The 15,718-nt window shown below is 38.7% G+C and overlaps 2 protein-coding genes across 2 annotated transcripts; both read left to right on the top strand.

Annotated features, from left to right (window-relative positions):
- The first annotated feature begins 4,223 nt into the window (after positions 1-4,223).
- Positions 4,224-10,774, top strand: zmynd19 (zinc finger, MYND-type containing 19). Its single transcript, XM_008424325.2, has 6 exons — positions 4,224-4,486; positions 5,851-5,910; positions 6,018-6,124; positions 6,817-6,957; positions 7,092-7,272; positions 8,455-10,774. The coding sequence occupies exons 1-6, from the start codon at positions 4,436-4,438 to the stop codon at positions 8,596-8,598; spliced, it is 684 nt and encodes a 227-aa protein (XP_008422547.1). The 5' UTR covers positions 4,224-4,435; the 3' UTR covers positions 8,599-10,774.
- A 3,131-nt stretch (positions 10,775-13,905) lies between these two features.
- Positions 13,906-15,672, top strand: tmem141 (transmembrane protein 141). The gene is made up of 5 exons (XM_008424324.2): positions 13,906-14,087; positions 14,254-14,320; positions 15,162-15,245; positions 15,337-15,453; positions 15,594-15,672. The coding sequence occupies exons 1-5, from the start codon at positions 14,034-14,036 to the stop codon at positions 15,653-15,655; spliced, it is 384 nt and encodes a 127-aa protein (XP_008422546.1). The 5' UTR covers positions 13,906-14,033; the 3' UTR covers positions 15,656-15,672.
- Positions 15,673-15,718: the final 46 nt, after the last annotated feature.

Genomic DNA, 15,718 nt, shown 5'->3' with positions numbered 1-15,718 from the left:
TGGTGGTGAGGTGCAGTGTTAGTTTTATGCCAAAACTTAACTTATGGTCTCATTAGAGCAGAGAAACTTTTTCCACATGTTTGTTGTATTTCTCTCTTGATGGCTTATGTTCACCTTGCAGTGTCTTAAGGTGGATGGCCATGTTTTGGTGGATGTACCGTTGCCCCACACAGTCTCTGTTTTATAATGGATTGCTCCTTGAGATGCTGAAAGCTTGGTGTGAGGTTTCATTGCCTACCTATACCTGATTTTAAACTCCTTCATTGCTTTATCCCTGACCTGTTTGGTTTGAAACCTTGATCTTCATGATGGTGTTTGCTCACAAATGTAATATAAATGTAATATAAATAATTCCAACCTTCCAAAAATAGCTGGATTTATGTTAAGATTAACCTGTTGGAGTGGTTAAATGTATTATGTTTTGAAGGCAGTTGGTCACATTGGATTTTATTTATAGGGTAATCAGAGTAAAGGAGGCTGAGTGAGTAGAAATGCTTACTGAACTTCCCAAGTTTTTTATTTTTCAAAACAATTTGAAAATAATGTTTTATTTTAACCCTCCCGACCCCACTGAGGGACAAGGGAGAAAATGGATGGATGGATGGATGGATGGATGGATGGATGGATGGATGGATGGATGGATGGATGGATGGATGGATGGATGGATGGATGGATGGATGGATGNATGGATGGATGGATGGATGGATGGATGGATGGATGGATGGATGGATGGATGGATGGATGGATGGATGGATGGATGGATGGATGGATGGATGGATGTTTTATCTTTTGCTTCACGGTTATGCACCATTTATGTTAAGAATGTATCACATTAGATTCCATAAAATACATTAAAATTTGTGTTTGTATCTTGGCAAATTGTGAAAAAGTTAAAGCGGTGTGAATAACTTTGCAAGCCACTCTATGACAATCTCACAGAAATACTCTTTACTTTAATAATTAGAGATGCTGGCATGCAGTAAGAAATGCATAAACATGGAAAGTAGATTTATTTTCAGCTCTGTTTACTTTGTCTTGATATTTGGTACTATTTGAAATCATATCTCAACCTCAAAAACGTTACATGGAAGAAGAAAAACGGGAAGCAAAAATAGCTCTGGATTGGCCATAAAATTCCCTTTCTTGCCACGTGCATTGTTTTGCTCAAGGCTTTAGATTTCTGCTATCCGTGCTTGATAAAAATGTTCTGTTTGTTTCTCCTGGGCATTAGATACAATAAGAGAACATCTTATCATTTTATTGTATTTTTTTCAGGGTGGATGGGTGTGATAGATACTTGGTTTCATCATGTAATGCGCGGGGATCAGTGATCCAGCCACTCCTCGGAGACTGCTGGTTTGGAAATAGTTGAGCAACACTCTGGTCCATGGTAAGCTTCAAGGAATCTTAAAAATGAAAGGTGGCTTAAACACCCCAAACCACTGTTCTGTCAGCTGTTAGCAGAGAGGAGAAAAAGTTTGATCTCTAAAACAAGTTAAAGATTTAACATCTAAAAATGATCAACAATGTTTATCATCGCCATATTGGAATAAGACAATAAAAAAGGTAATTTGAATACATCCAAGCTCAAAAAGCAGGTGAAAAAGGAGTTGAGGACAAGAGAACCATTGTTTGACCAAGATGAATAAACTCTTGTGTACGTGTTAAAACCAGCAAAGACACGGAAGTGTTTCCCCTCAGGGGATGGTTAAGTGCTTTTGTCCACTGTGTGGAAGGAAGGATGCATGACTAAATGTAAAACATCCACAATAAACACAAACAATAAACTCTGTTAGATTAACTTGATGTTTCTCTTTTTACACATGTGATTATTTCTGTGCCCCAATTCCAAATCTCTTCCAACTAGACGCAAAAACAATTGTTTAATTTATATCTGAAATAAAGACAACTAATAATTTGCATTGCTTAACTGATTTAAATTGATTCTTGACTACACATGCTGTTTAAAATTAGAGACACAAACTTAAGTAAGATTTTATTTTAGGTTCTAAAATATGCTTTTATTTAACAATACCAAAATTAACAGATCGGAGCTTTTTACTTTTGTTTATTTTAAAATATTACTTCTAGTGAAAAGAAAATATTTCAATAATTTTTTTTGTCTTCAGTTCAACTGAAAACCCTTTTCTGAAGCTGTACTACAGTTTGAAGTCAGTAGAGGGCGCTGGCTGGTTTCACTGTTTCAAATGATCCCATTCTCGTCACCTGACAGATCATAGGAGCACATGACGGGACTAGGCGTATTACGTCACTGCTATGAGGTGTTGAAAACTTTTTAAATAATGAATGAATCGACATGAAGGGATTCCTTCTTTATGAGTAATCGATAACAGCTCAGTGACTCATTCTCAGAGAATTCCTGATCAGTCAATTACTGCTCATTTGTTTTATTCGGTTACTATTTTAATATAAAAAAATTAATTGACTTCAAATGAGAGACTGACACACACACATAAATTTCCTGCACGTAATTTTTTAAATGAAACACAAGAAAAAAATAAACATTGTGACATTTCAGTCGTATTTGTAGTCTTGATGCACATCATAAAGTTTATCTAAATACTGAACTTTCTTGAAGAGCTTGAGTGTATTGATGTTTCATTGAGGAAAAACAAGTAATATTAAATGCTGAATTGTTTTGTTGCAAGTTAAGAGTAGCACCAACACAGTTGACATATTATAAATATGTAATACATTTGTGAGAAATAGCATTCACAGTTTTAATTTATTACATTATTTATTGAAAATATCTAATATTCCTTCCTTCACACCTAGAAATTTTCATCATAGTGGACATAATGTTTTGTATGATTAGAGGAGGGATAAAAGGGATAAATTTCATATTCCTTAGTTCTCAATTTATTTTTTGTCGTTTTTGTCTTTGAATTGCAAGACCTGAAAATGTGTTATAATTCATTAGTTTGTCAAGAAACCCCTCCCGACCCCACTAGGGACAAGGGTGTACAGATAATGGATGGATATATGAATGGATAGTTTGTCAAGAAATATTAGAGGTACATTAAAAAAAAATTTGTATTTGTTTTGTCCTGTCGAATAAGAAAAAAAATATCATGGAACCCTCTTGGTCCTGTGAACAGTCATAAGGTTTATTGCAAATGAGTATTGCCAAGTATAGGGAAACATTGATGTCACTAGCATCATTATTCAGCAGACTCAGTCAGCTAAAATTGGACATAATTCATGTGACTATTCATCAAGAGTTTAACAGCCGTTAATCCTTTGTGACTGATCAAAACACTTACCAAGCTGAAGCCTATATCTAAAAGTCACTTTGGGGAGTTAGTTAAAATGTATGGCAAAAAAAATCTAAATATATTAGGGAGCTACATGTGTACTGAATTTTATATTAGTTGTGAATTGGTTTTTTTTTTTGTTTAAATATGTATATATATTTTACAGTAGTGCTTTGGAGCTAATTTTGTGCTGACATTTTCAAGACCCTTAAATATATGAATTTATACCAGGTCTGACACCAATGTTTTCCTGAGTCTTCATGAAAGTTCTGGCCTCTGAAAAGGTCAGCAGAAAGATAAAGAGCATGTGACATTTAGTTTTTGGTTATGGAAGAAGATTGGGGCCACTAATTCTCAGAATTCTCAGAATTCTAGAATTCTGAGATTAAAGTCAAAATTCTGAGAGAAAAAAATAAAATAAAAAATTTCAGTGGTCCAAATCCTCTTCTGTATTTTGTACCACCCCCATTGAGTTCAAATAATGAAGTGTGAAAAAGACAAGATAAAGGCAATATTCAAAGCCGTCAAACCAACAACAGTAGGATAGGAGTTGTATTAACTACATTAAGTACAGGAAACAGTTCAGCTAAACTAAACGTACACAATTTATTTCTTGTGTAATTTACAGATTCTATGAATCCTGCTTTTATTCATTTGTCCTACCCCAAACAAACGCAATTTATAGTCAATTCCAGCCATTACATCTTTTACTTGCTGAAAACTAACATCAACAGCGCCAAAATAAATATGTCAGGGATCAAGACATCTGACATTTCGCGCGAAAATAAACGGATGTGATCACGAGAGTGCATGACGTAAAAATTTAAATGGGCGGTCTTTACGAGCTACCCGTCTCTATTGTCCGACGTGATTGGACTGTGTGCAAGTAAAAGTCAATTTGATTGGTCTTTCTGATGAGTAGGTCTGGTTTCCTGCTAAACCCCGCCCCCCTCCCTCGACGTTTCGCTCGGCTTCTTGCTCTCCAGCGGCCGTGTGTCACCGAGGCTGGGCTGCGGCCAGACGGAAGGCTGGAAAGCGTTACTTAGCCCAAAGGTGGTATCGCAGCGGGGCTGAGGGGCTGGCCCGTCCGGTTTCACACCCGAATAAACCTCGCAGGTTGCATCTCACGGCCCACTGTGTCATCACTGTCCGTTCCCCTGATGTCGGATTTCAAGCTTGGGATCGTACGGCTCGGCCGTGTAGCCGGGAAGGTGAGCTGGATCCCAGTACTGCCATGTGCGGCCGGGGGAGGGCCCGCGGGGAACTCGGAAGACGTATCAAAAACCTCATTAATGCTGGCTAGTCGGTAGAAACAAAAGGCAGTAGTGATATCAGTGCGGCTGTGTGTGCGGTAAACGGCTAGCTCTACGGTTTTATGCGCGTTTGAGCGGATTAGAAAAGCCGGCCGAGTCAGACTGCTGCTCTGAACTCTGCCGCTATCACGGATTCAAGCTAACACTAGCACATAGCTTTTTCGTTGGATAGCTTTTAGCAGGAAAATATGTCCCAAGTTTCAACACATGTAGTCATTTTGTGTCTATGTCCGTAGCTGTCAATGCTGCTGTCGTTTTTTCTATCATTTCTGTGCAAGTATTTTCACGGTAATAGATAGAATTCTGCGGCGGAGCTTTTAGCACCACCACGTTAGCTTTGATATGTGGACAACACTGGAGTGTCCGAATGAGGAAATCAACGGCACGCCACACCAAGTCACAAATGTCCTACTTTAGATATATAGACTAGTTCTGTTGCTCTTGCATTACAAAAAACAATTATATTTTCAACAAAAACGCGACGTTAAACTGTGGCTGACGGTGTCACAAGACACTCCCGATTCCAGTGTCAAAGCTGTCCTGCATCCTCCGCCTCCAGACAGTCAGTGACTTGTCATTTGGCCATGATTTTTCTACACCTGAAAGACCCATCCCCTGCGATCTGTCAGTGGAAACTGGGTGTCATGTTGCATAATTGGACGCGTCCGGTGCGAAGACACCGACATGCGCGTCCTGTGCATTGCATTATTTCCAGCGCTGACCTAATGTGTGTCTGTATCTCGCGTTTGTCAGGTGGCTCGTGTGGGTCTCAACTGGTTAAAACGAGTCTCCTTTATGTAAGGCCTGGTCGTGACTCATCTGAACAAACCGAGCAGTTTGTGTTTAAAATTTTAGGTTCCATTCCCAGAATTTGCACTCTCTTCATTCATGTTGCACATATCACCTGCATTGCATTGTTATAGTTGGTTTCAACAGTTTGATATGGCAGCCTCTGCATGCATTTCACTTTAGAAATGTCCACCTCCAAATTCTCTACATTTGGAGGTGGATGGAGAATTTTTCAGGGAATGAAAAATGATTGTGTAGTGATTCATTTCTTCTGTTAAGAAAAGAGCTTTTGGGTTTGTGATGCATTAGGTGAAAATTGATATCCTTCCTGTGTCTGGAGTATAAAAAAAGTATTGTTAATATTGTGGCGGAATAAGTATTTTTTTTATTAGTTGTCTTGCTGCACAGTGAGGCAGTGATGAGCACTTCTTTCCTTGCAGCAACTTAAAGCTTTTCTGCATTTCTCATTTCAGACGAAATACACTCTGATTGACGAGCAGGACATACCACTAGTTGAAAACTATGCCTTTGAGGTAAAGTGTCAGAATGGTTTCCTTTTGGCCTGCACCACATTTCTCCAAAACACCAGCGAGGGCTGTTTACCTCACTTCCTTTTTTCTTTTTTTTTTTTCATTTTCAGGCTCGCATGGAGGTAGATGCTGACGGCAATGGTGCAAAAATCTTTGCTTACGCTTTTGACATCGGCAAAGGCCGCTGGGCTGGAAGGCCGCTGCATGAGCTGCTGTGGTGAGTAATTCATGTATAATACATTTTCTCCTCGGATATTCTCAATAGCTCAATCATTCTTGTGATTGAAACATATTTTTTTTGTATTGACGTTTACAGAAATGGCCATCAGAACAAGCAAAAGTATAGCAAGACATTATACGCAAACTGATAAAGTCAGAACTCAGAAGTATTGTTCCACAAAAGTCTCTTTCGATAATTTGGGAGAGGAGTCCTTGGTGCATTGTTTGCGGGTAATTTCTTGCATAATCGCCAAGGTGAAACGTCTAGCACATTCAAGCGAGAATAGCCAACAAAGAGAAATATTTAATTTCAAAATGATTGAGATGTATTTTCTCATATCTGGTCTATGGTACGCTGTGTTAAAGAAGATGCTTAAATAAATATTTAACCTTTTGTTGCCATTAACATCACCATTTCCTTCGTATGGAAACATTCAGAAAAAGTCTGTCAGGAATCCTTAAACACTCAAACTATAACAGTCACTATTTGGGGAAGGGGGGGAGATTAAATTTTTATTAAGTTAAACGGTATTCATGATGGAGATGATCATAAAACTTTCATTCTCTTCTGGATAAACGAGAGTAACGCCATCCTTTACAGATTTGAGTGCTTGACGTATTCCTACGATATCGCTTACTTTCCTCCTGTGCACTGGTGGAAACGCGTCTGACTTGTTGGTCTTTATCCAGGGAGAAGCACAGAGGAGGCATTGCCCCCAGTTTTCAAGTCATCCACATCAATTCTGTGACGGTGGACAACCGGCTAGACAACCTACGACTGGTACCGGTGGGCTGGAGCCCCAAGCCAGAGGAGATCTCCAGCAAGCAGAGGTAACACCACCTATTTACATCTGTGGCAGAGTCCTTACACAGCCAGTAAGATGATAAGTATCAGCATTTAACAGCGATATTGGTATTGAACCATTAACTGTGACGTTTTGTTTTGTTTTGTTTTTTTTGTCCAGAGAGCAATCTCTGTACTGGCTGGCCATCCAGCAGGTCCCAGCTGATCCAGTGGAGGAGCAGTATCTGGAGCTGAGCCGCACACGCTACTACAATGCTAACGGGGAGTTAGTGGAGGAAGAGGAATGCTCCTGTACATACTATGAGTGTCATTACCCCCCTTGTTCACTCATTGAAAGGAGGGTAAGTGATCGGTGTTACATTTTTGGAATTGGTCTGAATTGATTTGCTTGGAAGCATGAAGTATTCATACTCCTAGAACTTTTTAATTTTTGTAATACACCACATTTCCACCACATTAGGGCTGGGCGAGGAATCAATGACATCGATATCAAATTTTTGGTTAAACTTTTGAGCTATCAGGATATCTTTTCAGCAATTTGCTCTTTGGGTTTCCATATTTCAGAGTATTATCATCTTGCTTGACCAGCATGTTTTATAGCTTTTATTCATTTGGTCTTTTAATGTACATCAACTTTTCAATGACGTAAATTTTCAACTTTAATATTTTTTTAATTACAAGAATAAAGTTGCAATATTCAGATAAAAACTTAGTAATTTTACGAGAACCCTCAACTTGAAAGTAACAAATATCAAAATGAGGAATGTAGAGAATCTTATGTCATACTTTGGTATATGTTTTACAGATAATTAATATCTAATAGAAATAAATTATCTTGTAACACCCCAACATCAAATTATCAGAAGGAAAAATTTGGAACGATGGTGAAAAGAACTGAATCTATTTCGAAGAAAAACCTCATGAACTGAGGTCGTCACAACAGATCCTGATCACGTCTTTCTCATAATTTTAAGAAGTTACTTTTCTGGTAAAATTGCACATCTATTTGCTTATATTATGACTGTATTGTCATAATTAAACCTACATTTTTGCAGCTGGGCCCTAATACGCCGCTGTCCAACTCACAGTAGGGATGATTGAAGTATAAGGTGCTTTTTGAAAATATTTTTGCTCATTTTTAATTTCTCTTCTAGAAAAAAATGGATGAAAATCGGATCATCTTAAAAAAAAAAAAAAAAAGTTGATTTTATTTTTAAGCCATATTGCCCAGCCCTGGTTCACCTGTGTGGGATTTAATATCAGTTTAAACCCAGCTGTGCTGTGAAGGCCTCATAAGTTTGTTGGAGCGTATTAGTGAACAAACGGCTTCACAAACGCACAGAAACCTGACAGGGAGATTGATTGACAAAGGGTTATTGCCCAAATGTAAATTCACGTCACACCCTCAGATTCGTTTTGATTTTACTTTCGCAAGGGACTGTAAATTCTGTAAGCTCGACATCATAGGACAGACTAAAACCTGCAGGCGGAATATTGACCGTCTCATCCCCGTCTCTCCACAGCTGCGGGAGTTTAACATCTGCGGCCGCTGCCAGGTGGCCCGCTACTGCGGCTCCCAGTGTCAGCAGCGGGACTGGCCCGCCCACAAGAAGCAGTGCCGCGAGCGCAAGCGGGTGCTGGCGCTGGAGTCGGAGCCCGAACGGTGATCAGCCCTCACCCTCGACTGGGAGAGAAGGAGGAGGTGGAGGAGGAGGGTCAACGGTGAGGGACAGGGATAGATTTGCGGGAGGGTCGGGGGAGGGGACAAACATGAACTTGCTGACAAGAGACTCGATGACAGAAGACAATGTTTGATTGACTGACAGTTCAGGCGCTAACGACATGGAGGAGGGGGAAGAAGAACACAGCAAAGACATCTGCCACTTCCCAGAACTCACAACTCTCCATAGCTTGCTTTTCATGTCGATTGCAGGGAATTTTTTTGTTGTTTTCTCTTTTTTTTGTCTCTATAGTTCTCATGGAGGGAGAACATTGAGCTCAACCTGCTGCTATAGTTTTCTAAGTGAGGGGAGGAAGGTGGAAGAGTTGTCTCACCGACAAACTTGACAAGCTCCTTTGGACCACAGTCGAACAGACCGTTCTTGTCATCCACTTTCGTTCCTCCACCCCGCCACGCCTGCGCTAGCTGCGGAGGGAGGGAGGGCGGGCGGGACGGCGGGGCTGCAGGACCTGTCGCTCGGCTGGTACAACAGGACATGGACCTTCTCACTGTATCGCTCCGTCTCCGACCGCCCTCATGCAACTAAATGGCTGCTGCGTTCATGATCACACCCCAAGCACCTCGTCTCGTCCTTCTCTCCCCCCCACCCACCTATGCTGATTTCACCGATTGGATCACACTACCAGTATTGAGTGCATATGTGTGGGTGAATGAAAGCGGGTGTGTGTGTGTGTGTGTGTGTGTATGTGTGTGTGTGTGTACTGCCAATATGTGCTGAAGGACATTAAAAATGGTGGCTCATTGGTCAGGTTTAAAGTATGTTTTTTCTTTTGCTCTTAAAGGGGCCATATTACCCAATTTTAAATGTCCTATTTAATCAGAAATTGGTGGTTTGAAAAATATTTTCACTGTTCTATAAAAAAAAATAGCTGCCAAAATAAAGGCTTAGTTTTCTACTAGAACTTTTTCCTGCTTATTTTTGCTTTGATTGGTTGGACTAGGCATGTATTTTCTTACTTATCCCACCCAATGCTGGATTTTTTCATTATTTATCTGATCTTTTCCTGTTGTTGAAAATTCAACATTACTCAAAGCGCCCCTCCCAATCACCCCCCTGTTTAAATAAAAGTACCCATTGGCAGCAGAATCAGACTAATCATGTTCTCACAACTCGCAGGAAGTATCTTGACCAAAGTCCGCTCTTGGTTTCTGTCGCTTGTTGCTCCTAACCGGTTCAAATCCTTCCTTGCAGTTCGTCTCTGTTTGCCTCCGGCCGTGGTCTTTTACAGGTTTATGGTTTGTATGCATTAATTGGAGAGGGTGCTCCTCTTTTGTTTTTTTTTTTGTTTTTGAAGAAAATCTATGGAGATATATTTATTTAATAACTTGATTGTGAAACGTGTTAATATTTGAAGGTAAATATAAGAAACGGGACCTTTTCTAGCTGACTGCTTTAGGGTTGAGTTGAAAATTTATTCCCTTCTACTGGATTTTTGTGTTTTCCTAATACCCAAGTGAGTCCTCCTCAGTGTTGACCCTTCCATTTTTTTTGTTGTTTTTTTATTTTATTTTCAGTGAATACACTGCACACTGTCTTTGTTTGTCACAAAATCTTCCATAAAGGGGGACGTCTTGGGGAGAGGGAAAACTTGAATTTCCTGCTACAGAAAAGTTTGGAGACTGGTTGCTCTCAACGTCTGCCTTTTGTTTCCTACAAAAGAAAAAGTGAACTGGTGGACTTTATTCTCCAATTACCTGCCTTCCTTGTATTTCCTGCGATGCACACCTATTAAATGTGTCCTCTTGTGTCTTAGACGAGGAGTGTGAACACTTGAGCATGTGTTTTCGCTCATGTACATGCAAGTTTGGTTTTTTTTTTCTTATTTTGTGTCTGAATCTGAACAGGTTTTCAATACTGCACTAAAACTTGGTTCCTGCTGTTTGTGTTCATTTCATTCATGGATTGAAGGGAGGGATGTAATTTATTTTTTTTCCCCCAGAGTGTACAGATTGTGTCAAAAATTTTGTTTTTCTAAAAAAAAAAAATTAAGCATTAATCACCTAGAAATAAAGAGCTACACTATGTGAAAGGAAGTAGAGTTGGAGATAATTGCCAGTTGCTTTTCCATTGTAAAATTATAATAAAGGTTAAATGAACCTCAGTTCCTGCTTTTGGCTCAGTTTTAATAGGGATCTGTCTCAAGCAGGTTGTTGGCACTGGTGTAAACGAACGCCAAGGCTAGAACTTCTTTTAAAATATTCTTAGATATAAAAATGGGTACATTTGTTTGCTCAAAACAATATTCTTTGTCAAACTGGAAGCCTTTTCTATTGTTTCCCACAGAAAAATGTGACAATATTTCAGCTTTTATTAAAAATAATGGATACACTTTACAAAATCTTCTTTCAGAGTAAAAAAACAATTGTATAGTATTCAGCAAATATAGCGTTAATATTAAGATTTTCTGCTTTATTTTACCATCAGAGGATTTGAATATTGTTGAATTAAAAACAATCTAAATGTCATACAAATGTATCAATGTTCAGTGCCTCACAAAAGACCTTTTTACAGTTTGTCACTTCAGTGTGTTAGGATTTTAAGTAACACACCAGCATAAACGGTGTTAATACTGGTGAAATATAAAAAAAAAAAAAATTAACCCTGAATAAAATGAAGGAAAACCATTTGTAAGAAGTTACTGAATTAGTAAATATGATACATTTCAATTTGCCCTAAGTATAAATCCAGCTGTCCGGTGAAGACCTCAGTGGTTTGTTAGAGAACACTGATGAACAAATGCATGAGAGCCAAACAACACAAAAAAGTGATCAAAATAAAGTCATAAGGAATCCTGTACTAATGTCAGGGGAGGAGGTGGATGGATAAGATAAAAAATAAACAACGTGCAAATTACTACAAGTTAAGGAAACTTAAGACTGCACATCGTTACAACCCTATCTCTATGCTAAAGTCTGATTAAAGGTGGGTAAATTCAGAGCAAATAAAAACAGCCAGAAACCGAAAGACTAAGATGAAGATGAACCGTCCAAGGAGATGAGTAATGAAGCTGCCAGAGCTACAACGTGTTCTATTGGCCCAGTTGACATCCAGACCTAATTAGGAATCAGTTACAGACTTGAACATTGACGTTCGTAGCTATTGCACTGTAAAATGAGTGAAAATGTCTCTCTTTGGATGAACAAAGCTGGTAGAGGACACTTTCAGCTGTTTCTGATGCGTGCAAATTGCTAAAAACGACATAGTCTTCCTTCAGATATGAAATCGAGTGCTATTCCATGCTCATCTATGACAGAAAAATACATTGCGCTTGTAATGTGACGAGATATGAAAAAGTAAAAGCACCACAGCTCATTTCTCTGAGTTCCTGTTTAAAATTTGTTGTGAACAAAACAAACAAAAAAAAGTTCCATGTTTCACATGAACGTATTATTTTCTCAACAGCACTTGAGTGAATGCGTTCAATCAGTCCTGTATTATTTTTCACATGTAGATAAGCTTTAACTCGGTTTGTGTGAATCAAACTTAAACCTTTGAGTTTGTCACCATGCTGAGTTTAACAAGGCTCCTTTGTTAAGCCTGCTCTCATCCCTGACGTTTTTCCTCTTTTCTCTGTGTAACCAGTAACAGATGTGCAGCTGCTTTCCGTGGCTCTTTGGTAACTTTATCTTCCATGTTGTTACTTATGTCTCAGCAGTAGTTGAATTTTCTCCATCTGCCTCCTCTGCTCACGTTCTCCCGCTATTTCCAGGAGAATACTTAGGTTGTTTCAGGCCCCTGTGCTGAGTCAGAGGTCAGAAGAGAGGTCAAAGGTGCCATCGTTGAAGCATGGCATCCTTATACTAACACTATAGTGAGCATTGATTCTTTTTGTTAAGGGAGTTACTGTATTTTAAAAAATGGTTACATTCATTCGAATACTTAGAATACTATCAATGATTAAGCTATAGGCAAAATTAGATCCTTCTTTCAGATCAGATCAATGGTTAGACGGATAGAAAACGCAAGATGTTATAAATGCGTCATACTTCAGCAAATAACTTACTACATCTTGACATGAGCCAACAGATTTTTTTTTTAGAAATGTCCCTTTTGGAGCTAAAATGCTATTTTATGTTACATTAGTTGGCTTCGTCTGTTACGTTAATTGGCTACAGACTGGAAGGTAGAAATGCACTCAGACAGATAACTCAAATAACTTAAAATACTAATAAATAAATTAAATAGAAGGCTGCACAGTGGCACAGTTGGTAGAGCTGTTGCCTTGCAGCAAGAAGGTTCTTGGTTCGATTCCCGGCCCAAGTCTTTCTGCATGGAGTTTGCATGTTCTCCCTGTGCGTGCGTGGGTTTTCTCCAGGTACTCCGGTTTCCTCCCACAGTCCAAAAACATGACTGTTAGGTTAATTGGTCTGTCTAAATTGCCCCTAGGTGTGAGTGTGTGTGTGCATGGTTGTGTGTCCTGTGTGTCTCTGTGTTGCCCTGCGACAGACTGGCAACCTGTCCAGGGTGACCCCGCCTCTCGCCCGGAACGTTATCTGGAGAGGCACCAGCACCCCCCTTGACCCCACCAAGGGACAAGGGTGCAAGAAAATGGATGGATGAAATTAAATAGACTTGATGTTGATGTGGTCAAGACACATGTGATTAATTTTCCTGGTGTTGGTAAGGGCTACTTTGTGCTGGTCACAAAAAAATCCAATAATGTACATTGGATCAATTACATTTATTTGCATAGCACGTTTCAGCAATGAGGCAGTTTAAACTGATTAATGAAAACATAAAAAACGCCATAAACACATCTAGCCGACATTACATTTTGTCAAGTGCCATCTTTGAAATCATATGTTGGTCAGTGCTCAGTTATTGATTCATATGGACATAATAGGATAAAAATGTAAGAGTTATGAGCGTTGTTTCAATATTCTTCTACTTCTTAAATTCAGGGAACCACCACAACACTTTTTCTTGAGTTGAAGGCCCAGAAACACTGGAGAGCAATTAGAGCATTTAGAAAAATTTTAGTTTTTAAGATATGATCCTTTTGAAACAACATAGCATGTGAAGAAATAACGACTGACTCTAGACATTTGCACATAAATAAATGTAATTATTCTCGTTTCCGTTTCTTAATCCTTTAGCATAATAATGGAACTATTACAATAATTTAACGAACATTTATTTCGATCCGTCCTGCGCTTCACTGTAGAGAAACAATGTGTTGTAACACTTTCCGGCCCTTAAGTGTCGCTGTTGTTTTATACACGCCGCCCTTTTTCTTCTCTTCTTGTTCTTCAACGCGGAAGTTTCATAACAGTGTAGGCAGGGGAGTTTTGTGTTGACATAAGTTGTGATTGAATTTAATCCTTTTAACAGAAGCCTGTAATTTTAACCTCCTTGTCAAAATGGTGAACCTCGGCCTGACAAAGGTGGACGACGCGATAGCAGCAAAACACCCCGTGAGAATTACTGTTGTTTGTTTTTGTCTGAAGTTGCGGATCTCTGGAGGACATTTGACTTTGTCATGAATATAAAATTCTAGATTTTTAAAGACGTTTTATTTAATATATAACTGAGTAACAAACTGTAAAATCAGATATTCTGTCTTGTTTTTTTGTCTTTTAGGGGTTGCAAAGCTACGCTGCGTGTCAGTCTCACGCCTTTATGAAGGGGACTGGAACCTTTGCACTAGGTAATGTTTTAATTACAATATTCTCCTGAACATGACATAAAAACAATAGTAATTCAGCAGCGTCTTACGTACAATAGTCACGTGTTTAACTTTTTTGTTCCTTGTATTATTAAATGGATTACAGCTGTTTTGTGCCAATTTAATACCTGTGTGAAAGTAAACTTGAGTTCAATGCATTTTTAACCACAGGAGGGAGCTGTAATCTTTGACTATCTGGTACAAACTCTGGAATAATATTTAGTCACTTCTTGGTTGCTGTTTTTCAGTAAAGAAAATTAATGCGATTCCATGCTGTTTCAATTTTCAGTTGATACATTTTGGGTTATTTAGTAAAGCTTAAAATTAGAAGTATAGGATCACTTTGTTTATGCCGTTCTAAACTATAGTTTGAATGTGCATATATCTGCAGGTACAAATGACAAAATTTCTTCTGATAAGTGTGGAAAAGAAAGATTTATTATGGAAAAATACTTTCCTTTCTTGTAACTTTGTTGCTTAAAACGTGTCGGCGTATCTGTCTGTCATGTGTTCATCTTTTATTTCCTTTCCTTATCACCTATAGTTTCCTTTGATTTTATATTTAAAGCTTGCCCACTGTATGAATAGCCCAAATAAATCCACAGTGAACTCCTCAGTCTATATTTTAGAAATCAGCTACTTTACCCCCAAAATTACTTCTTAACATTTTGTTGTTTTTATGCAATATTCTAAAAACCTTTCAATGAACAATAAAGCAAAAGCAATGTACTTAAATTTCAAATACTTTTGTGTTTCCAGTTTTTAAGTTTTCATTCCCTTCCCTGCTTGTCTGACTGAGGCGCCTTCTGTGATGGTGTTACAGGTGTCGCAGGGTTTTTTGCCATCCAGAAGGCTCTGCAGGTGAGACTCCCCTACCCCCTACAGTGGAATCTGCTCATATCAATAGGTGATAAGTTAAACTTCTTAGATACTCGTGTTAGACTGGAAAGATATTTGCTCCAATTTCTGACTGCCTTATTTGAAATCTCCTCTCTCAGTGGCATCATCATTTTGTAGTTATGCAGTAACTCGCTGGGAAACACAGAAATGCTCAGACCTTTGGCTGATGCTGGAGACAGGTAAAGTCCCAGACAGATCACCGCCACCACCGACAGGTAGGACTAATGGAAATCGCCATTGATATTGTTTAAATATGGATGAAAACGTATTTTGAAGGAACTTGGTTCTTCAGTTCCTATGGATTAAGTCTGCAGAGATGGATTTTTATACTTGCATTTCTTTGTTGCTCTTCCAGTATCTCATCCAGAGGATTCGAAAGCTGCTCAGAAGACAAAATATGGAGATGAGATGGAATAAACATGGTCTTTCACCTATGATGCCTGTTTGCATAATATAAAAAGAATATATAAACTATATATA

The sequence above is a fragment of the Poecilia reticulata genome, linkage group LG12 (assembly GCF_000633615.1).
Source record: "Poecilia reticulata strain Guanapo linkage group LG12, Guppy_female_1.0+MT, whole genome shotgun sequence".
In the NCBI taxonomy this organism is placed as follows: Eukaryota; Metazoa; Chordata; class Actinopteri; order Cyprinodontiformes; family Poeciliidae; genus Poecilia; species Poecilia reticulata.
The sequence above is the reverse complement of the archived record's forward strand: the minus strand, read 5'-3'. Positions and strand labels throughout refer to the sequence as shown.